The sequence below is a fragment of the Pseudozyma hubeiensis genome (assembly GCF_000403515.1).
Source record: "Pseudozyma hubeiensis SY62 DNA, scaffold: PHS68, whole genome shotgun sequence".
NCBI classification, from domain to species: domain Eukaryota; kingdom Fungi; phylum Basidiomycota; class Ustilaginomycetes; order Ustilaginales; family Ustilaginaceae; genus Pseudozyma; species Pseudozyma hubeiensis.
Genome location: NW_012133850.1, coordinates 292,729 through 314,564, shown reverse-complemented (window position 1 = coordinate 314,564; position 21,836 = coordinate 292,729). Strand labels below are relative to the sequence as shown.

General features: G+C 56.8%; 8 protein-coding genes across 8 annotated transcripts; 3 read left to right on the top strand and 5 right to left on the bottom strand.

The window, feature by feature from the left end:
- Positions 1 to 24: 24 nt before the first annotated feature.
- PHSY_006994 (hypothetical protein) lies at positions 25 to 3,470 on the top strand (the record flags this gene model as incomplete). Its single annotated transcript, XM_012337590.1, has 4 exons — positions 25 to 1,135; positions 2,205 to 2,424; positions 2,963 to 3,065; positions 3,210 to 3,470. 4 exons carry the CDS (start codon positions 25 to 27, stop codon positions 3,468 to 3,470), a joined length of 1,695 nt encoding a protein of 564 aa, XP_012192980.1.
- Positions 3,471 to 6,136: 2,666 nt separating this feature from the next.
- Positions 6,137 to 7,990, top strand: PHSY_006993 (hypothetical protein; the record flags this gene model as incomplete). The annotated part of the gene is made up of 1 exon (XM_012337589.1): positions 6,137 to 7,990. The coding sequence occupies one exon, from the start codon at positions 6,137 to 6,139 to the stop codon at positions 7,988 to 7,990; it is 1,854 nt and encodes a 617-aa protein (XP_012192979.1).
- A 451-nt stretch (positions 7,991 to 8,441) lies between these two features.
- Positions 8,442 to 10,628, bottom strand: PHSY_006992 (hypothetical protein; the record flags this gene model as incomplete). Its single annotated transcript, XM_012337588.1, has 1 exon — positions 8,442 to 10,628. One exon carries the CDS (start codon positions 10,626 to 10,628, stop codon positions 8,442 to 8,444), a length of 2,187 nt encoding a protein of 728 aa, XP_012192978.1.
- An 867-nt stretch (positions 10,629 to 11,495) lies between these two features.
- On the bottom strand, positions 11,496 to 17,248 carry PHSY_006991 (hypothetical protein; the record flags this gene model as incomplete). Its single annotated transcript, XM_012337587.1, has 3 exons — positions 11,496 to 11,656; positions 11,807 to 16,693; positions 17,068 to 17,248. 3 exons carry the CDS (start codon positions 17,246 to 17,248, stop codon positions 11,496 to 11,498), a joined length of 5,229 nt encoding a protein of 1,742 aa, XP_012192977.1.
- A 208-nt stretch (positions 17,249 to 17,456) lies between these two features.
- On the bottom strand, positions 17,457 to 18,731 carry PHSY_006990 (chitin deacetylase; the record flags this gene model as incomplete). The annotated part of the gene is made up of 1 exon (XM_012337586.1): positions 17,457 to 18,731. The coding sequence occupies one exon, from the start codon at positions 18,729 to 18,731 to the stop codon at positions 17,457 to 17,459; it is 1,275 nt and encodes a 424-aa protein (XP_012192976.1).
- Positions 18,732 to 19,242: 511 nt separating this feature from the next.
- PHSY_006989 (tryptophan synthase) lies at positions 19,243 to 19,623 on the bottom strand (the record flags this gene model as incomplete). Its single annotated transcript, XM_012337585.1, has 1 exon — positions 19,243 to 19,623. The coding sequence occupies one exon, from the start codon at positions 19,621 to 19,623 to the stop codon at positions 19,243 to 19,245; it is 381 nt and encodes a 126-aa protein (XP_012192975.1).
- Positions 19,624 to 19,667: 44 nt separating this feature from the next.
- On the bottom strand, positions 19,668 to 20,248 carry PHSY_006988 (hypothetical protein; the record flags this gene model as incomplete). Its single annotated transcript, XM_012337584.1, has 2 exons — positions 19,668 to 19,857; positions 20,088 to 20,248. The coding sequence occupies 2 exons, from the start codon at positions 20,246 to 20,248 to the stop codon at positions 19,668 to 19,670; spliced, it is 351 nt and encodes a 116-aa protein (XP_012192974.1).
- A 487-nt stretch (positions 20,249 to 20,735) lies between these two features.
- Positions 20,736 to 21,677, top strand: PHSY_006987 (hypothetical protein; the record flags this gene model as incomplete). The annotated part of the gene is made up of 1 exon (XM_012337583.1): positions 20,736 to 21,677. The coding sequence occupies one exon, from the start codon at positions 20,736 to 20,738 to the stop codon at positions 21,675 to 21,677; it is 942 nt and encodes a 313-aa protein (XP_012192973.1).
- Between the last annotated feature and the right edge of the window lie 159 nt (positions 21,678 to 21,836).

Sequence of the window (21,836 nt, the reverse complement as noted above, 5' to 3'; positions counted from 1 at the left end):
TCGCACAGCTGCTATCAGTGCATCATGGCTTCCCAAATCGCTGGGCCATCCGGTTCGTCGCCGTCGTTCAAGACGTCAACCCTCTCGCCTGTCGTCCTCGACAATCACTCGTCTGCAAGCATAGGTAGCAACATCAGTCTGCATCCACTACCAATCCTCAATATTTCGGAGCATCTTGTTCGAACAAGACTGCAAAGCCAGGACGAACAGCTCACCGTCTATGGTGTTCTGCTCGGGACACAGCAAGGACGAGATATCGAAATCCAGAACTCGTTCGAGATCCGCTTGGATCCCCCCACGTTGGCATCGTCGGCGCCAACCATAAACCATGCATTCCTCAAATCGCGCCAGGCGCAGTACAAGCAAGTGTTCCCCACGCTCGACCTCCTAGGATGGTACACGATTGGCGACGTGCCCACGCCGCAAGACCTCGAGGTCCACAAGCAGCTGCTAGCGTACAATGAGACTCCCCTCCTCGTTCAGCTTCATCAGACAGTGTCATCCTTCGAGAACGCAGAGGCGAACGGGGAGCTGCCGATCCGGGTGTACGAGTCGGTGGTGGAGCTGGTTCGCGGAGAAACGACCCAGTTCTTCGTCCCGGCTGGGTACAAGATCGAGACAGGCGAGGCGGAACGGATTGCGGTGGACCATGCGAGCAAGGCCGGTGCCGAGTCGGGAGGCGACCATCAAGGTACCATGTTGGCAGGGATGCAAGCGCAGCACAGCGCCATCAGCAAGCTCAACGATCGGATCCGACAGGTCCTCGCCTATTTGCAAGCTGTCAAAGGTGGTGCCGCAGCTTGGGATCACCACGCGTTGCGGCAGATTCAGACCGTCGTCGCCAACTTGCCGCAAACGGCTCTGCCTGAGCTGCAAGAAGAGCTTCTGAGGGTGAGTGTCAGATGCATCGAGATGCAAAAGTATCGACAAGTATTTCTCGATCGAGCCGGAAGTCAGACGATCGGGCAACGACGTCGATGCCATCTCGATTCAAGGTCATCGAAGGTCACATCGCTAACAAGCACTCTTACTGTTCACACCCGTTGGTCGCTCTTCGAATGTTCAGGAACACAACGATGTCCTCCTAACCAACTACCTTTCCGTGCTTACGGAAAGTCTCCACACAATGAACGAGGTAAGTCTAGACACCAGCCGAAATCCCAGCCACTCAGCGCCGCTTCCAACCCCGCTTGAGCGTGCGAATTCTTGGCTCGCGGGCAAACTCCCGCCACCTTCTCTGGCGCTGACAGAAGAGTTGAGAATCGAGCCGAGACTGACATCAGGTTTTCCCGTCGATCTGTCTTCGGTCATGTCCGGGCCCTGTGCGGCATTTGCAGCTTACCGACAAGTTCGAGGTGGTCCAGGCGGCTGGCAAGGACGAGGCCGGTGACGGTGGTCTTGGAGCTCCGGCGAGTGGAGCGCAGGCGAGGAGAGCAGGTGGTAGGGGGTCTGCTTTGCGTGCTGTATACAGCTGAAGTAGATCGAGCATCCATGTCGCAATTGCAGCGAGGGAATGTTTTGTTTGTGTTGCGGGTTGTGCGTGACCCGCACGCGTCGTTGGAAAGGTCGAGGCCCTGCAGGGTGACGATCTCGTTCGGAAGCCGGACTGTCTAGGACTGGTCCGACGTACTTATCAGCGATCGATGGGAGCGCGGGTCTGCTGGCGAGATGCTAAAGTGGCGAGCCAGCCAAGCATACACTTTGGGATCACCACGTCGACATTGTCGACGACAATCCGAGATTGAGCTGCAACCTTCTCGCTGAGATTCGGTGAGAGATCTAGACTTTCTGCTAGAGCGTCGAGCACCACACTCTAGATTGTGTGACGTCTACAGCCGAGGGAATGATGCATGCTGCTTCACGTGTCTGATCAAACCGGCAACCGGCGACATGATGACAAACAGCTGATTGCCGGCCAATAAGGCGGGTCGAGAACCTTGTCTGTTCTTCTTTAGGATCTAACCGATCGAAGATTCGATCGTCTTTTATCTAGACATTTCCATCATGTAGCTCTATTTGGGGCTCTCCGCTAGGACGTTTCCCCGGCGTCTTCTGGACTTTTCAGTCCGAGAAGCCCGACCACTGCTTCAACAAATTATAGGCGGTTGATGATGGTTGAGCTCGTAAGCTGTCGCGAAGGCCGGCAAGTCGCCGAAATCTTGGAAATTTTAGAACTCGATTTTCTGTGCTGCCCGTTCCGCAAGGGTCTGGATCTTTGGACTTTTCGGTGCCTGACCGCCTTCTGGGAACCCAACGCTTCAACGGCATCGAATCGGTCATGTCTCGGTTGACAGTGCTGACATCGGCTGCTGATTCTCCTCAGTGCGAGAGACAGATCCAAGGAGACAAACACTGTACAAGCTGCGATCCAAGACAGCGGCGTAGGGCGAGTCAGACGGCGACTCACTTTCGAATTCGAATGGGGTGTGTGAGATTGTGGACGAAATTAACAACTGTTAGACCTGCACCTTTGTAATTTAGGCCGAAATTTCGTCAACACCATCGAGCAACCGGTTTCGGCGAGTGGTTGAAACTCCGCTTTGCCCTAACGGTGGTGGTCGCTTCGATTAAAGCTATCAGGATGCAGTAGCGACTTTGCGGGTGAAGTGTCGAGTGGGCTGGACAACATGATGATGTCCGTCCAGGAAGTGGCGTCGGCATGACTCTCCCAAGTGAGTCAGAGTGTCGGAAGCGGGGCGGACGACGTGTGAGCTCTCCAATGAGATCCGTGGTTCCCACTCCGCCTGCGGTGTATGAACAATTTTGAACCTGGCAGTCTCGGGTTATGCCAGTCATGCGTGGCACGACGGTGTCATTCAGCGTTCCGACCAATACGTTTCATCTAGGTGCCTGATGCGAAAGCGGACTTGACGGTGGCTGTTCAGCACATCAAGCGCCCTCTTGTTTCCGTGACTGCCGGACGCATAAAACTACTGCGAGCTTTCATCCCTATCTGCGGCAGTGTCCACATGGCGATGTTCCCGGCGCCAACTGTGGATCCTCTTGATCGCTGCACGTATTCTCCAGAGACAAGCTACCACTGGGGTTGCAGGATCGTGTTCTTGGTAAAGTTCAAAGCATGCTCTTAGAGTCCACGGTACCACGATTCTGCTACATGGTTGCATACGTCACCACCTTGTTCTGCGGGAGCGAGACAAAGCGGAGTTGTCTTCCGTAACCACAGAGGTCCTTGACTCTGCACCATTCAGACACGGGAAGATGCTGAAGTCGTCTGTGGAAAAAGGGCAAGGCGCAGTGATGCGCGGAGTCTCAACGATTTCCAGATCCGCCCGCTCCGTGGTGATGGTGAATTCATATTCCACGTGTCTTTTCTGCTGCCGTTTCAAGCTCGTTGGAACTGGGCCTTTTCCGGCAACGCGCAAGAGCGCTGCACCAAGCTGCTGATGTGCCGTGTTCAGCCCGCTTTGCTCTGCATCTCTGCAAGTCCGCATTCATGTCGGCAACGCTAGCGCGTACATTGGCATTCACAAAGCTCGTGAACGCCACCATCAGTAGCCGCGGATATGGCAGCACGCAGTGCCGACGGAGCGATTGCCTCCGGGAAAGGATCTACCTGGTCCGAGACGCAGGCATGAATGCAATCCAGCTGTCATGTACAGTACTCATGATCCTCGACCGTCCGTTGTTCGTCGGCTGATGGAGGCCCGCCACGACGAATGCTTGCTGAATTTTGACAGGTGGCGCGGAGATCCGGTAATGCAAGCGATGAGAACTCGGCTGAGCCACTTCAGCACACTCCTTCGCCCCAAACCTCGAAATTTCCTGTTCTTTTCGCGTTGATTCTGCCCGCGACCGCAGGGACCGGGCTCCACGGCTTGGCAAGCAAATGTCTGTGGCGGGACAGCGATGGGAAGGACAGAACATAGACCCGAGAAGATGCATATTTCTTCCAAGCGAGGTCGCATTGCTCACTCATCCACGGACCTGTCTCGACTCTGCGAAGCCCCGCTTTACGCCTTCGTACCAAGCTTTCGCTGACAGAGTCCTTTCGGCATAAGCTCGAAAGCCAATCTGTGCACAGAAAGAGGCTCTGGAGAATGGTGTCGGTAGTCAATACAATCATTCCAGTCTTGCTCCTATTGTGTTCCTGACTGCTTCCGTCGGTACCACAAAGACAAGCGCCCCCGAGAGCATGTCAGAAGTACAACACGACAGCTGATGTGGCAGCGTTGTCCAGATGAAAGTGTTGCACGATGCACTTGCAGTCCGACATGTGCGTTGCGTCTGAAGCGAATGATCCACTGTGAAATATTGCGCCAACCGATGAGACCAGAATTCGGTCGCTCAATCCCACAGCTCCATTGGCACAGACTTGAGACGTCTGAAGCGATCGCGCACAAAGAAGAGATCTGCAGACAAAATAAGAATTGGGTCAGGCCATGTTCCCCGTGTGTCATACTTCAGCAACGGCATGAAGAAAGGACAGCTGGATCGCTTCAACTTTCGATTCTGATTTCTGACCCCCGCTCTGTACCGACCAGAGGCAGCCTGGATGGAAGGTTGTGTCAGCTCGTCGCGTGGCCATCCCGCGCAAGCGAGAGACATCTGAGATGCATCGAGGCTCGCATGCTGGCGAGATCAGTGGTGGGACGCAGCCCAAGCCAAAAAGCCCAGAGCCACAGTGTTCAGCCTTGCCGAGCCTACAATCTTTAGGTTTTGTCAACAAGGCTCCATGCAGTGCGCGGCAGATGCATGCAGAAAGCGTATGGAGATGTAGATCCGACGGGGCATCAGCGGCTCAGGCACACTGATGACATGCAGCTCTGCAGAAGTAGAAGAAAAAGAAATCCCCGTTTTTATAGCCAGTTTGCTTGGGGGTCGAGACCCTCTGTGATGAGCGCACACGACCAGTCAGCGCTGGGATCTGAGACAGGTCTTTCCCTCCATTGCAGGAAAAAAAAGGTGATGTTCCCGGAACGCGTGGCTTGTCAAGGGCACCAGCGGCTCCTGCGATTCTTGAAAAACCCAAGAAGAGGAGCTGGAAAGAAATGTTGAATTTTCGCGAATATTCTTTCCATTGGTGTGGCCTGGTCAAGTGCCTGAACGCTGCCTTTTTCTCACATCTCGACCGCTTTCCATGTCTCGTTTCTCCGGGGTGGGCTGGGTCGAATTAGCGCGTCTCTGAAGGTGCCAACCGAGTTGACCTCGAGCCTGCGCCGTTCGCCGCTTCTGGCTTTGGAGAACCTTCAAACAGGCGCAAAGCCCTGGTCGGACTTCTCTCACCAAGCAGGCCGGTCCACCGTCCTTTCCGCGTTTGAGCAGACCTGCCTAGGTTCTTCAGACGCCGCAACCTCCTCCGACCTTTTCGCTACTGCAGCGCTTCGCTTCGCTCGTCGGCCATCCTCGCACCGACAGGCCTGGGAAAGATCTCTTTGCATCACTGTACAGTACACACTCGAGACTCAATCCTCTCGGCTCGAGGGTTAACGACCCTACTCGATTGTCATTCTGGACCCCTCCTTCCCGACCCAGCCTGCAAATTTGACTCTCTCCTACAGCTCCCACGCTCGACAGCAGAAACGATCCTCTCACGCCCTCTGACCGTCGTTTCACAAAGTCGCGACACTCTCCTCCCATCTTTCTACTCTGCCTTTCCGTCGACGTTTTATCACCTTCATCACACAGGTCCGCAGCGTTGAGCACGACGGGTCGTTTGCTTCTGTCCGCTCTTGCAAACCTTCCCCGCCACGTTAGGCTCGTTACAGGATCGGTTCGCTCTGTCCCAACTTGATCGCTACCGACACAAACTTTCATCCGTCTTTGACCCGTCGACAGCTTCTCCATCCGCCTCGATCGCCGACGCTGCCACCACCTTCTAGTCGGCCTCCTACACCTTCTGTTGTCTACGCCTTTCATCTACGCCCATGTTGTAGCGATCTCGTGCACCTCGACCGCCGGCTACACTCGTCTCGACCGACAACATCCTGCACGTTGATCGAGACTTCGCATTCATCTCACAACAGACTTATCGACATCAGCGCTCTCTATCTCCTTTGCGATCTGAGCGATCTTTGCGCCATCAAGCCAAGACGCGGTCTTGGTCGGCCGTAGTTCGATTGGTGACGAATTCTATCACAGAAAGGAGCACCTCGCGCATCTGCCGTGTACTGTCACCATGTCTATCGCCACCCGCAGAGCTTCCATGACGCCATCTTCGCCAGCTCTTTCACGTCGATCATCCTGGGTCGATCCACCTGCGCAAAGCGCCCTCTCCTCGCGTCGTGGTTCGCGAGTCGATCTTACTATTCAGACGTCGCTCGCTAACGGAGCTTCGTCGTCTGAGTCATTCGCTACGGCCTCTCCGGACGCCAAGCTCGCCATGAATCAGCTTCTCACCGGCCTCTCGAACGTTTCGCAGTCCCGAGATAACGTCGGAATGTCGTCGCCAACAGGATCACATTCGCCAACTCTCGGCGACTCGCCCGGTCCCAAGCGCAAGTTCGAGCAGGACGCCGATCCGTCGACGGCCTACAGGGTTGCTTCGGCGAACGAGATTCGCCTGCCGACCGATCCGCTGCGCCGAGCCAGCATCATCAACTTGGCAACCGCCGCTGCAGCAGCGGTTCTGCAAAGCCAGGCGGGGCAGCGCCGCATGTCGACCCACCCAGAGCAAGAACAGCACAAGCGTCAGCGTGTTGAACAGCTCGGTATGCTCATCGAGCAAGCACGCAAAGCAAGCGTCACCAGCATGAGCCACGATATGTCGCGCCACGTCGAAGCCGCATCGCAAAATGTTGCCATCGCCACGGTGTTAGCCAACCATCTTGGCCTGACGCCTCCATCATCGGCTACCTCGACCCCATCAGCGGGCACACCTGCCCCCGCTTCCCCCACCAAGCCGCACGCATCGTCGACACTGTTGGTTCCTCACACACCTACCACGCCAAGGAGTCCTCTGTCGGCTGCTCCTCTCACTGCCCCTCAGAACGCCGACGATCAGCCTGCGTCGCGAGCTGTCGCCGGTTCCTCGGCAGGGCCGTCAATGGATCCTGGGCAATCTTCTCGGCGGATGCCTCTCGTGGCTTCGCCGACAAGCACACCATCCATCACTCTCAACAATGGTACCCAGTCGGTCTCAGCGACTGGTTCGAGCAAACTCCTCGTCGAACCTCTGCGTCCTCCTTCGCCCCCCGATTCGGGTCACTCGCTGTTCGAGGAGGCCAAAGAGGCTGCTCACACTTACAGTCGCTTTTACAGATTCGAGAAAGAGTGGGCGCAAAAGGCTCTCGAGCTCGAACGTCGTCGGAGCTCGGTCCGCATCGATCCGCTCTTCAACCCCAACCCAACCTTGAGTCCAATGACAGCAGAGACCACCGGCGGTAAGGATCGTATGGCACCAACGTCACCGCAGCAGCAATCGGCCCCCGAATCGCGCATCATGTCGAGACGAGGTTCGCCCTTTGGCGAATCGCCTTCGATGCCATCGGCAAAGACATCAAACAGCGTCTCCGGCGGATCCTTTTCCTCGTCACATCGCGGCTCATCGAGCGGACTGGCGAATGTGCTTTCCAATTTCGCTGAGCTGATCGAACATCGTCAGCGTTCGTGCTCCGGATTGGAGGCTCTTGCCAAGCAAGCGAAGGAGTTGCCCGTCAAGCGTCTGAGTCAGCCGAATCCTCAATTCCGCACCACCTTTGGCGATTTTTCGTGGGCCAAAGCGCCGCGCAGCGCAACCTATCCAACGACCAACTCTTCGTCGGCAGCACCGGCGCCCTTTGCAGCAACACCGTTGCGCGCCACGCCGCAGACCATCAAGGAAGCTGAAGCCGATTCGAACGCTCCACAAAGCGGAGACAGGGATGAGGCGGCAGCAGCATCAGCAGCATCAGCAGCATCAGCAGACGCTGCCGCGACTCGTCCAGCCCATCCCCGAGTTCAATCGACAAAAGGAGAGTCGGCGGCGAAGGAGTCGGAGGCAGATGCCCCGGCTACACCGCGTTCCAGCATGAGCATCGCCAGCATGCTGTGAATGCACCCCGACACTCCCTGGACCGTTCATTGACCCCATTACGCATCTCTCCTGTAGATCAGCCGGAGTGCGTTGTTCCCGTTCTAATGTCTTTTGTCACGTGTAATTGTACCTCTTTTTGCTGTCAGCACTTCTGTTCGGGACGGGATCACGAGAGTTTGTGAGTCTGCGAGCGAGAAGCGTGCGGTCAAGAAGCCAGCCTTCAAGGCGTGGGAAATGGCGGTCGCATGAAAGGCTCAGCTAACTTATCCAGTGGCGCCACGTGAAGCGGATGTCACACATGCGATGCCGAGTGGTCAAGGTCCTTCGGCAAGGTGGCCGACAGTGCGTTCACCAGTTGCAGCGCTCGCGATTGTCAGCTGTCATTCTTCGGCTTCTCCTTGCCCATCCACTCATCACAAACGCATGACCACGTACTGGAACATCGATCATTTCAATTGCTTTGCATCGACTACAGCCTTGTCTTTTGACTCGACACTCTAGAGCTCTTCAAAAAGCCATCAAAGTACTTCTCGATACTCTCAAACCCTGCCGATCCCTGGTCGATCGGCGCCACCAATCCCACATACCCGTCGGGCCTGACCACGACGATACCACCATTCGGCAATCCCCACTTCTCGTGCAGACCGCCTACGAACTGGTCGTCCATGGTCACTTTGAACGCGCCATGTCCCGCCTCGATGTCGTCGCAGTAGAGCATGCTCTTGAGCGCACCCAGGTGCTGGAACTGCTCCAACTCGATGTCGAAGCGCTGAGCGCGGACGATCAGGAGCATGTGGAAGAAGGGATTGGCCTCCGAGGCGAATCCCTCGGTCAAGCCAGTGTTGAGAGAGTCGGGGAGCTGGTGGTACGCCTTGTGCTGCAACAGCATCGCGCGTTGGTTGGCACGGAAGCGGTTGACAAAGGAGTGTTGGGAAGCAAGGTGGCTGGCGAACGCCTCGAGGTGGCGCATATTCTTGTTGAGGTCGCCAGCGCACACGTACAGTCGGAAGCCACCAGGCGCTGTGAACTGGATCTCGTGAATCATTCGCACCGGCTGCGAGTTGGACCATCTCGTAGCCCATGCAGGTTGCAGCCTGCGACCAGGCTCGAGCTTGTCGGTGATCTTGGCTACGCCCAATTTGGACGGGTCGCGGTAGTTGAGCACATTGTCCTTGTACAAAACACCGGCACCGGTCGTGAACGCCGCGTTTCGTCGTTGGATGTTGATGAAGTGCTCACGCTTCTCGGCGTCGGTCATCGTAGCCACCTCAGGGGTGTTCTTAGGCACCTCACCCGAGAACAAGGCCGAATACTCCGAGTCGAACTCGATCAGCTGCTTGCCCGTCGCGTGGCGCTCGTCGTGGTAGGTGCCTAGCAGAATCTCGGGGTCGGCCAATCCCTTCTCCACCAAGTTGATCCTCCATGCCAACGCTTGAGAGTCGATGATGGCAGTGTTCATACCCTGACCAGCCTTTGGCGAATGCGTGTGGCACGCATCACCGGCCAGCAGCACACGATGAGCGGGGAAGGAGGCGCCGTTGGCCGTCTTGCCTGCCGGAAGCGAATACCTCGAGATCAAGCGTTGACCGATCGGGTAGCACGTGAACCACTCGACCCCCTTGAAGTCGAACTTGTACGGGTAAGCGATTTCCTGGATCGCCTGCATGACCATTTCGGCGGTCACCTTGTCTCGGGCATCGAGCGCCGACTCCTTGCTCTTCTCGCCTCCAAGTCGGTTGACCTGGGTATAGCATCGGATGATTGGCTCGCCTTTCTCGTTGTTCTCGCGTGGGAAGATGTAGAGCGCACCGTGGTTTTTGGAGTGGATTGCTGCGATCTTGCGCACATCTGGGAAATTGGTCTCCACGACACAATCCAGAGCAGCCCAGAGCGTGTCGACCCAATCGCCATTGAAAGTGAACTCGTGATGATCCTCGAGCGTCTTGCGCAAACGCGATCGACCACCATCGCAGCCGACGAGGTACTTGGTGCGAATCGTCTTGGTCTCGCCGGTAGGCTTGATGATGCTGATGGGAGCGCCGCCTTCGTTGGTCGATTCGGTGACTGGCTTCATCTTCTCCAGCGTGACGGTGACCGGGTAGGTTTGGTCGTCGGTCATCTGGAAGCTTTGAAACGCCCAGGGACGTGTAACGCGTTGCCCGTGACGCTCCATGTCCCTGAGGAAGCCGCCCTCGATGAGTCCTTGCTGCAGACCCAGCGTGCAGTTGTCTTGGATCTCCATGTCGGTGGGGAAAGACTGCACACGACGGGTACGCTCGATACCGCGCTGGCCGTCCGAACGAGGATCCCAGAAAGTGCGCTCGTACGACGGTGCGCTGCGTTCAAAAAATTCGGATCCCAACGGCTCCATGTTGCGCAGCACCTCGATGGTACGTGGCTGAATACCGTCAGCGCGACCTGCCGTGGTAGGCTCGGAACGCTCATCGAGGACGAGCACGTCAAAGCCACCGAAGCGAGCAAGAGAGGTGGCCAGCATCAGACCAGCGGGACCGGCACCGATGATGGTGACATCCCATGAGGTGCGGTCGATGTGTGTCAGAGGATCGGGGTAGTTGTGCGTGCCGTGGGCATGGTGGCCGCCAGCCTTGGCTTCTTCGACCGCCTGGCCCGGTGCTGAGAACTGGTGTGTAGGCATGTTGCAGGACAGACGAGGAACGCGGTTCCACCGATAAGCTGGGATGCGAGAGACGTAAGCAAAGGTGCAAATGGAAAGGACGCTCGAGTGATCAGAGTCACAGCCTCGCAGCGCGGTAAAGGGATGTAGCGGGGGTGTTGCAGACCGTCTCGACCTCTTCGGCGATGTGAGTTGGTCAAGGTTGATGCCGAGATGAAGCTGTGGCTCGCTCCAGGATTAGAGTTTGATGCGCTTTGTGTGGGGATCAAAGATCGAGTCGAAGGGGGAAGACGTCCATGGATAGCACAGACCGGTGAGGCAGACGAGAACCCAACTTATACGTCGTTCGCCCTGGCCCCCCGGAGTCTGTCGCATTTCAAACGTGGCACAGAGGAGCATGACGTGCATCTGGATTTCGCGGCAAGCCGAGAAAATCCACCTAAGCTCGAACGGGCTCGCCTCGCACAAGGATGTTCTGTGCAACAGTGCCCTTCTCCGCAAAACAGAAAAAGAGGATTTGACCGATCCACTGGTCAAATTAGTGGCAGGCTCGGATTTGACGGAGGCGTTTACGTTATGGGGAAAAAATTCCCGTCTTGCGTGGCTACAGCGACTGACCGCTTACCAAGCTGAGGCGGAAAAAGCAGTTCAGCCAGCAGTAAAGGCAGACGCGGACTTCCAGCCTCCGTGAAGTGTCCCTGCATGGCGGCTTTGTTTTTGAGCTTCCGTCTTTTCCGAGAACGAAGGTGGGTGACACTACCGCTTCCCGGTCAACTTTCTCACCCCTCTCCCCACTCACAGTCCCCACAGGAACCCACGGAGCCAGGCAACAGGAACATGCAGAATAGGGCGAGCCCCGCTGGATGCTTCTTACGGCCGATGACTCGCTCACTTCGCAGAAGTCTTTCGCGCGCGAATGGATCTCGGTTGGCCTGAAGCTCGACCGGTGTCCTGTCGGTAGCTGAATGGTATTCGGGTTCGGATCTCTCGGAAGCTGATCTTCGTCCAATCTCGGTTCAAAGACGATGTCTCAGTTTTTTCACACTTCTCTTCAAGCAAAAACCGACATCTGACGCTTTTGATTCATCTCATTGAAGGATATCGTGAACACTTCTATCACCCGGCCACCTGCGCGTTGAACGGTCGACTCTGTCACCGTCTTCAAAAAGCACGCAAGCCACCTGATCTACCCAGTTCACCTTGTTGTTCTCGTCTCTTCTCCTGCCTGAACGCATCCTGTTCCGCTTGCCTCTTCAACGTCTTTGAGCGAGCCGCGAGTGCGTCGATGTACTTGTTCCTCGCCTGCTGCAGCTCCGCCTTCATCTTGGACGCATCTTTCTGCTTCGAAGGTAGCACCGTTCCTTGGGTTTCATCGAGATTGAGCAGAAGCGTGTCGATGATGTGGTTCGAATGGTACTCCTCGTTCGACCTGGTCAACTTGCTAGCTTGCGTCGCAGCTGTTTGCAGCCACTTGGTGGCGAACGAGGCGGCTTCGAGGATGAGTTGGTGTTCGATGTAGATGCGAAGCAATACGTCGCTGTTGTCCGTCCGCGTGAACCAATCCGTCAACCAAGTCGGTGTGACTTCGTGATCCAACGATGCGATTTTCAACAAGACGACGCGGTAGTACTTCCCATCCTCCTCCGAATCGTACATCTCGAGATGATATCGAATGTACCTCCATGCTCTTTCAGCTGCAGAACCTTGCCAACTAGCCGACTTCTCTGATAGCGTCAAGAACACTGCTTCCGGTTCCATCAGGTCTTCATCTGCTTCTTCGAGTTCGGCGATCTCCGGATGGACATCGTCATTGGACTTGCTCTTGCCAGCATCACGCTGCAACTTGGCCCTCGACAGCGCAACAGCCTTCACCGTGAGAGCGGAGAAGATCGGCGCCATATCCACCGTCATATTCCACGCCACGTTGAAAGCCGAATCGAACGAATCGCTGTTGACGAACAACAACACCGCATCCGATGGTCGAAGCACCGTCGTAGAGTACGCTAGGTCAGGGTATCGTTTGACCAACTCCAGACGTGCAAGCGCGAGCGTGTATTCACGTCGAACATCGTCGACCGAGACAACGCGGATCTCTCGAACGCGCTGACTGTAGGCCGAGGCTGGAATGTATCGTGTCAGGCTGCTGGTTTGCTTTCCATTCGCTGCGCCTGCTCGAACGGATGTCGATGGCTCGAAGAGAGATTCTCGACCGTTCGCCGCTTGCGAGATCTCCGGATCAGCAGCATGCGCGAACCACGCGTTCTCGTGCTTGAGCATGGTCAGCGCGTTGATCGACGCCAGATAGCTCTGCGCCTGCTCCACGGCCACGACCATGAATCGCTCCAGCGGGTCCACACCGTCGTTGTTAGCCGACAAGGATCGGTGCAGCTCGCTAAGTCGCTCGGCATGCTGATACACGACCGCACCTGCCGATTTGAGATCGCCGCGGAAGAGGTGATACGAGTAGAGCACCGAGTAGTAGTTTGGCACCGACAGCGGATCCGAGTTGCGAGCCTTGAACGACAGCGTCCTCTCCACCTCGCTCTGCAGGCCGGGGAAGGTGAAGTGGAGCAGAGACTGGATGTGTCCTTCCTCGCACATGACGCTGACCAGGTTTCGAAGACAATCCTTGCGCACGCCTTCGTATGGCGCCGCCATGATCGTGGCGTACGCAGCCTCGAAATCGTCGAGCGCTAGTTGACAGCGGAAGATCTTGAACCAGATTTCCTTAGGACCGGCGCTGCTGGATGTCTCTGCGCCAGAGTCTCCCAAGTTCATCTTGGCGGGTCGATCGTCGGCGTACGTGCCGACAGCATCGATGCTCGCCTGGCAGAAGCGGATGACGTGCTCAATCGCTTCCAAAGGTTCGAAGAACAGTGCTACATGGCGATAGTATGCAGCGACGCGCTCCTCTCCCTCGGCCAGAACTACCGAAGAAGGAAGGAGCTCGAAGAGCCCGCTTGCAGCTCGACTTCTGGTGGTGCTTGGCAGCTCGAGAGCGCTGACTACCTTGTCGAAAGATGCACTGGCTTCATCGAGCCTGTGCAACTGTACGAGAGCACGCGCTCGCACGTACTCGCCCGCCGGCGTCTCCGGAAAACTGGCGAGCAGCGCATCCGCTGCCAACGGGTAGCCTTGCACGAGTACGGCAAACGCGATGGAGGTGTGTCGATCGTTGAGGTTGGGCAGGAGCGGCTTGGCTCCAGCAGCCAGCGTGTCGCGCAGATCCGTGAGACCGAGAGACCACAGGCTCTTGAGCACTGCCGTCTTGACAGACAGGCTCAGCGCGGCATCATCATTGCGAGCCTTGGACGTGCTCAGCAGCCCGTCGCGGACGCATTGATGAAGTAGCGTCGGCGCCGTGAAGTGATGCGGCTCGCGGCTCTTTCGTCCGGCGACCGACATCTGGTTGAGCTTGGCCACGATCGAGTCGGTCTCAACGGCGTCGCTGCTGCCGAAGGCTACCTGAATGGCAGCATCCGTACGTGCCAGTTGCAGAGCGGCACTGAGAGACTGGAAGATGCTCAGGGCAGCAGCGATCTGCCTGCTTTCGTTCTCGACGAGATCAGCCATCTGATCTTGCGCGGCCAGGGCAGTGAGCAGGAGCATAAAGGACACTGCGAGGCGATGGCGCGAAGCCAGAGTCTGGACGAGCGCGTCGGCGGTCAGAGCAGAACCGAGGTCGGTCGAGGCGATCGAAGAAGCTGCAGCAGCGAGGCCGTCGATGTCGCCCGCAGTCTCGCTAAGCAGCACCGCCATGTCGGTCAAGGTGCTGTCGAGGCTGGCGCCGAGATCGGATGCGATGCGCCTAACGATCTCGCTCGCGTCGTCGCCGCCAAGCGAGGCGAAGTTGTTACTCCACACATCAGCGATGGCTTCTTTGACGGAGATGGTGAGTGGCTCCGATAGCAAGTTCTGGAGGCCAGCCGCGAACGCTTCCAGTTCGGGAGCGGTGAAGCAGGCAGCGAGGTCCGAGGCGGACTCGACGAGGGTCAACACTTCAGCTACCGTGGCTGAAGTGCGACCGAGAGTGGGAAGGATGTTGGTCGGATGCGAGTCTGCCGCGTGAATTAGAAGCGCACGCTCCTCGTTGGCCGAGTCGGTGGCGAGAGCAGTGCCTGAGCGCGAGGTATTCGGGTTGGTAAAGAGATTGCGTTGCAAACGCTCGATGATGCTCGCCTCGTCCTCGTTGACCGGCAACGCCACAGTGTCTCTGCTGATCACCAGAGGCACGATGGACTCGCTGGACGTTCGCGGTCCATCCAAGCTGGCTGTTGGGAGCGAGAAGCCGATCGGCCAGCGCGCGGCCGTTTCGATCTGCTCCGCAAGACCAACGAAGCGCATCCATTCGCGTACGCGCGAAGCATAGAGCTTCTCGTACATGGGCCCGCCGGTCCTCGGATCGTTCTCGAGCTGACAGCCGCTCGCGACCACGGATGCGACCTCGTCTCGTAGATTCGCGAACAGTTCTGAAGGTGGATGATCAGACGACGATGCGACCTCCTTGTACGTTGAAAGGGCAAGTCGCAACGTGGCCTCCGAGAAGCGGCCGGGCTCGAGGACGCGGTCGAGGAAAATGTCTGCTGCGTCGATGACCTCCTTTGTTGCTTCGAGCGTCGCCTCGAATTCCTCGCCATGCAAGGGGCGATACGCTCGCTCCGACGAGACAGTCCGCCAGTCGTCCTTCGACAGGTCTTCGGCTACAGTGCGAACGCTCATCGTGCTTTCGTCAGGATTTGCAGCCTCGACGCCAACTTTTGCGTATTTGAGTACCGGACCGGCTCCAGCATCCCACAATGCCCACATGATCCAGCCTTCTCCACGCTGGCCTTGCGGTGTGAAGACGACGTCGCGCAGCTCAACGTTGCGGCCGCGCGTCTCTGCGTCGCAGCGCTTCTGCCACAGAAGCGTCACTTCGCCCAGTCCACCAGCAGCACCCTTTGCATCCTCAAGCTCGACGCCATAGAGGGCGAAGAAGTTGCCGGAAGGTGGCGAAGCAGGGATGTAGACGAGGACATAGAGAGCATGGCCGTCCCTATCGTCGGAACCGGGGGCGAAGACCTTTACAAAGGGGCGAGAGATAGTGCTGAAGAGGGCCTGAGTATCGGACGCATCCATCGTTGAGCTACTTGCGTCTTCTGCGACCACGAGCTGCTTGTCGTTGGACGCTACCGAATCCATGTGCAGTGGAAGGTCAAGGGTGCGGATGCACGAATCGGTCAACAGATTCCAGACCCGAAGCTTGCGGTCGCGACTGGCTGTAAACGCCATAGCGTTGCCGACCTCGCCAGGATAGACATCGAGAGAGAGTGCGTAGCTGGGAGAAGACTCGGAGTCGGAGACGGGGTTGGACCTGCCGAAGAACCGAGAGACGCCAGAAAGAAAGGAAGTCGGTCGCAGTACAGTCTCCTTCCAAGCGCCATCGTTCACGTCTCTGGCTCCAGAGACGGAGCGATTGAGCTTGACTATAGTGCCGTCATCACAGGTCACGAGGGCAAGCCCGGAATCGATGACATAGAGCTGGGCGGCATTTGCTGCGCCGCGGAGTGATGCGGTCAATACGGAATCGGACGATGCGATGTGCTGGATGCGGTACTCCGATGACCAGTTCGGTGCCAATCTCGAGTCGTGGAAGAGGTGAGGAGCGCTGAACATGAGTCGGTAGAGGAAGCCGGTTGTTGTGACTGCGATCACGTAAAGGCGGTTGGAAGATGGGTCGGCAAACACGCCCAGGCCCGGTAGTAGCGGAGCGGGAAAGAGGAAGACTCTTGCTGGCTCGGATGGTAGCTTGGGATCCAGAGCGGCTGTAAATGCGTGCTGCCTAGATGTAAGGGCTTTGGACGATGGCCCTGCCGCTGGAGGATGATCCTCCAGGCTCGACCAGAGTAGCTGCAGTTCGCGACCGCCCGCGACGACACGCGCCAACACGTAGCCTCCGTCGTACGCATCGCTCGAACATGATGGGAAAAACAGGCGAGCATCTACGGCGTGATGGTACGCTGAGGAAATCGTCTCGGGCTCGTCTTCGACACCGGGATGTTGTGGAGTCGGGACGGCGATGGCATCCTCGTCTCGATTTTGAATACCTGCAAGGGATGCCGGCACTGTCAGCGATGCCGAGGCCAGCTTATATGGTGTGTAAGGTAGAGGCATCTTTAGTCGCAGGCCCTCGATCGCGACCGTGATTGCTGAGAACGTCGCTTGATGAGGTGAGCTGAACTGGAGAGGGACGAGGTTGGACGAGCGGCCTTGGCGGGTGTGATGGCTGTGCTGGTCAGACCGTATCAGCCCGGGATCACAGGAAGTCGCACTACGCTAACTTTGGTTGTAGCAGCCCTGTGAATCGTGTCTTCTCCGCTCGGAATGGCTGGACGAAGGCAAGGGCGAGCCACGATGATGGGTGCGGATGATGGAGCGCAAGAAGATCCATCGTGATGTTGCATTCACAGTCAATGCGCACATTTCTCCAAATTTGAAAAGAGCAGCCAGCCGATCACGTGAAGATCGGGTCTTCTCAACTCGCGGTGACGCGTGGTCTGTTGACGTCGTTCTGCTCGTTCAAATTTGTGGAAAAGAGTGGTCTCACATTTCTTCAAGCTTATTTTGGCCAGCCACGTCAAAGTTGACAGGTGTCGACTCATCTATGGCGATTCATCAAGCAGGCAAGGTGGATTCGCACAAAGATGTCTGTCGTTCTCGAAAAGAATGTGATGCAAATTAGGGTATATGCGAATGGTCCGGTAGATCTATCACTAAGAAGAGTGTCCGTCAAGAGAGTAGGGAAAAATTGCGAAAGGGCGGCTGAAGAAGTCGAAGGATGAGGTTGCCATCAGGCACTCGATGCTACGCTTAGAGCAGAGTGGCCACGAAGACAGCCACAGCAGCAAATCCGGCGACCCCTAGAGAGGCGGGAGCGAAGCTCGACGCGCCGCTCGTTGTGACACCTTGCTTGACAGCGGTGGTAGGCGCATGCTGAGAAGATGAAGTCTTTCCTGCCTCGCTCTGAGTCGAGGTGGTTGTTGCAGCACTGGCGGTGCCGGAGGAAGCTGGAGTGCTCGATGCTACCGCCGAGCTCGACGTAGTCGTACTGCTGTCGTCGTTGGGGTTTGCGCCAAGCTGGAACGTCTGCAAGACAGTTCCATTCTGAGGCGGTAGGGAGTCATCCCAGGCGTTCTTGTACCATGGCATATCGAAGAGGTCAGGAATGTTGTGGGTTATCCAGCCCAGACCGGCAAGGCTAGGGTAGTAGGTCTTGAACACCGAAATCGAGGCGTGGGTCAGCTCGTGCTCGAGCATAATAAGACCCTGATCCCTTGGTCCATAGATTCCTTGTGAAGCTGCCCTGGCGACGGAAGCGTAGTCCTCTCCGGGGTCCTCACCGGGGCAGTCGGATCCGCCTTGGTCATTGAGACACCAATCGTTCGTGTCATGATTCCAGAGCACGTTGGTAAGGCCGAAGATCTCTTCTGCGATGGCACGTACGCGGTTGTCAATGTCGCCCTGGGGCGGACGCCAGAAGCTTGGAATGTAGCCGCCGCTCTTGTCGGCGATGATCTGCATGGTCCAGCCCAGTTCAGCAACGAGCTGTTGATTCGTCAAGGTGGTGCATAGATGATGCGACCAGGTGTGAACGGCAAAGTGCTGATTGCCCTCTTTCACCGCCTGAGCAAACTGGCCGGAGTTGAGAAGGACGTTGGAACCAATCATGAAGTGGGTTGCCGTCTGATTGTGCTGGTTAAGGAAGTCGTACAGGTCGCCACTGTTCTCTGTAGGACCGTCGTCAAAGCCGATTGCCATGTTGTTGGGAGGAGCGTTGACAATGTCGGTCTTGGAAACACATTTGGTGACGGTCCACGAGCAGGTGTTTGGGTCCTGGCCCTCGTTGTTTGGATACACAGGGTTTCCATCTTGATTCTGGGCGACAGGGATATTCGGAATTTTTCCAGCAGCGATGGCGGCATTGAGAGCGTCAAGCCACACTTGTGGTGTCTGATCGGCGGTGGGAATGGCGAGCGGCGGAGGGTAAGCTCCCACTGAGCTTTCCTGTCTGGGTCGGATCTTGACTGTAAAGTCGCCTGCGAGCGCACTGCCAGCCAAGGTGGCGAGGAGAAGCAGACGAAGCATTTTAATATGGAAGCAACCGGATGGCAATGGGAGAGAAGGTTCGAGGGCTACCGACAGGAAGAGGAAGGGGGAATGACGGCAGGGCGACCTCGACTGGAAGGAACGGCAAGACCTCCTTATAAGTACGGGAGCTGACACACGCAGGTAGATTAGGCTCGAGAGCCGTCTTGAGCTAGTGAGCTGGGACACGGACCCCGCGCCGCCATCACGCAGTGAATGGAGAGTGTATCCAGCAGCGGTTCGAGACACATCAGAACATCAGTCGATCCAAACGCAGGTATGACATGCGTGACCAAAGTCGTCTCAAGTCCGCACCGGAACTGCAGCATCGGAAAAAGCAAACAATCCGGCGCGCTTGTAGTAGACGAGGAGACTGTCGTTCCGTTGCGTCCAAGAGAGCAGAGTGAGGCAAGAAAGGCCGCCAGCCGGCGAATCGGGTACACGGACAGTCAGCTCGGCAGTATCCGCAGAGAAGCTCATTGAGGCAAGGATCAAGGCTGCGGTATGCCAGTCACGAATTTGCGACGTGGATCCCGGCATCATGCTTCCGGACAGCGACCAAAGCAAACGTCGAGGATATCTTACTGGCTTTGACAAACTTGCGGGTCGAAACATGCATGGAAGCAAAAGCAAAAGCTTCGCAGCTCCGACGTTTCAAGGGTAACCGGGCCTGAACTGCGCCGCAAACAATCTGCGGGAGAAACGACAACAACAAGGTTGGAACAATTGGTCGGTTTCGGGAAGCCTCGCTTGGAGGGACCCTGATCAACATCCATCCGTCAACCCGGAACGTCACAACACCAGAGCCTTGTTCTCGGATCAGTCTTTCGAAAACAGTCAGTATTGCAGTGCCGATAGTGTCGATCGTCGCTTCGATCCTCTGGCACAACATGGACTCGCACTGCAGGTCCAAGCACGCGCAGGCTCGTGATAAGCCTAGCGCTCAAAGCACATGTCGACGAAACTTCTACGACTCTGATCAAAATTAGCCGATGCGATCCAAATGTCCGAATGCACCACAATTGAGGGTGTGGCGTTGTGAAACCCGTGCCCGTCGCTTTGCCAGTTGCAGTGCGACCTCTCGCCGCCCGTGTACTGTATACGCCCGTACCTGCCGTCGCACGATCTGTTCGTTTGGACAAGCAACGACAAGCGAGCATGTCATTCCGCATAGCCACCGTCGGCAAAAGGGGCTGGTTGCGGAATTCAGTGGGTCGAGTAGCTGGTGCAGTTCGCTTGTTTGACAGAGCGGAAATTTGCGACCAAGTCGCGGTAAGACAGTCGCAGATCGTCGGAGTCCAGGCGACACTCGACATGTCATTCTACAGCATCCTATCGAGCTTTGCCGGTGCTCACCTCGCCTCGCACACACAACGGTCTGCGTGGGAATGCGAAACACCGTGAGTCTGGACGCAGCCGTCGGGGACGACAATAGTGAAAGTCATGGAACAAAAAAGCGCATGAATCATCTGCAGATCGATGCAGCATTGGTCTACACCTCGCTGTTGAACGAACATTCTCACCGGAAAATTCAGTAGGCGACAACCTCATGCGATAAGAGCATTCCGCCGGGATCGCAAATCGTCTACACCAGAGCCGCGGAAAGGCCTGCTGAAACCATCCCTCTCCCCTTCATCACCTCGATCCGTGGTAATCGCAAAACATGCCTTCAAGATCGGCGATCCCGTCTTGTTTCGCTTGTTTCCTCGCGACTTCTAACATTCAGCTCTGTCCGGCTACTGACCGGGCCCAGCTGCCGGGTGACGAAAGATCTGAAACTGTGTCTCGTTCCCTTGCATGATTAGCTCGCTGCTAAGACTGTTTCGCTCGCGTCTCGAGACAAGGCTTGAACAGGGTAGTACGTGCTAAGTCAGGGTCCGCACAAGATCGAGGACGGCTGTCCGGAATTGACGCTCGTGCTGCATCTTGACCTGCCGTAATCAAAGTCGGTGCTGCCATCTTCCTGACCATCACACACTCTGGATCATATTGATCGTCGACAAGATGGCACACAGCATATTTTCGCCGTGGTACTGGTTCCTCAAGTTCTCGGCTACGGTGCTACGTACCATTGTGTTCGTGAAACGAGGAACACAGCATCACCTACGAAACCGTGCTTTGCCCGACGGAATCGTCCGCGAGACGTTCCAAGTACCTTCTCGAGACAAGGGCCGTTCGATCGGTGTGGATCTTTACCGGCCAGCTGGTGCTTCTGCTTCAGACAAGCTGCCCGTCGTTGTGAACTGGCACGGAAGCGGCTACGTGATCCCAAGCTGGGGTGAAGATCGCGAATTCATCATCCAGGCTGTCAAAGCGCTGGGCTGCAACGTCCTCGATTGCGATTATCGCAAAGGCCCCGAGTACCCCTTCCCCTCGGGACACGACGATGCCGAAGACGTGGTAGCGTGGGTGCTGACCCAGTCGCAACGCTTCGATGTTGACAAGGTGGCTCTTTCAGGCTTCAGCGCCGGTGCCGGTCTCGCTCTCAACGCCGGCAACGTCCACGGACCCGGCAAGATCCGCGCCATCTCGTGCCTCTACCCACCTGTCGATGTTGCGCCTGCTCCACCCGAGCGCCCTACACCTTACGAGCCCCGCAGCGGCGTACATCTCACGCCCAGAGTGGTAGCTTTGTTCAACAACAGCTACATGCCCGACCTCTCGACCCGCTCTTTGCCAAAGTTCCGCATCCGCGGCCTTGACACGAGCCGCTTCCCCAACCACCTCTTTGTCGCTTGTGGCGACCTCGACATTCTCCATCTTACCGCCAAGAACTACTTTGCTGAGGTGGCGGAAGCCGAGAAGAACAAGAAGGTGACATTTGTGAGCGTCCACAGAGAGGAGCATGGGTGGGACAAGGCCCCGCTCGTACCGGAATCGGTCGAGTCTCGCGACGATACATACCGCCAGATGTTTGACAACATCAAGGCTTCCTTCAGCAGCTGAACATAGAGTGTTCACTACTCACAGCGGTGAAGGACGCGCACTGTAAAATAGACACGGAGGAAGGATTGGATAGTGATAAGATAGATTGTGAGCATGACCGACTTGCGCGGGCGTGGCGTGGCGTGATCTTTAAGCTCGCACAGCATGCTGAACTGAAGT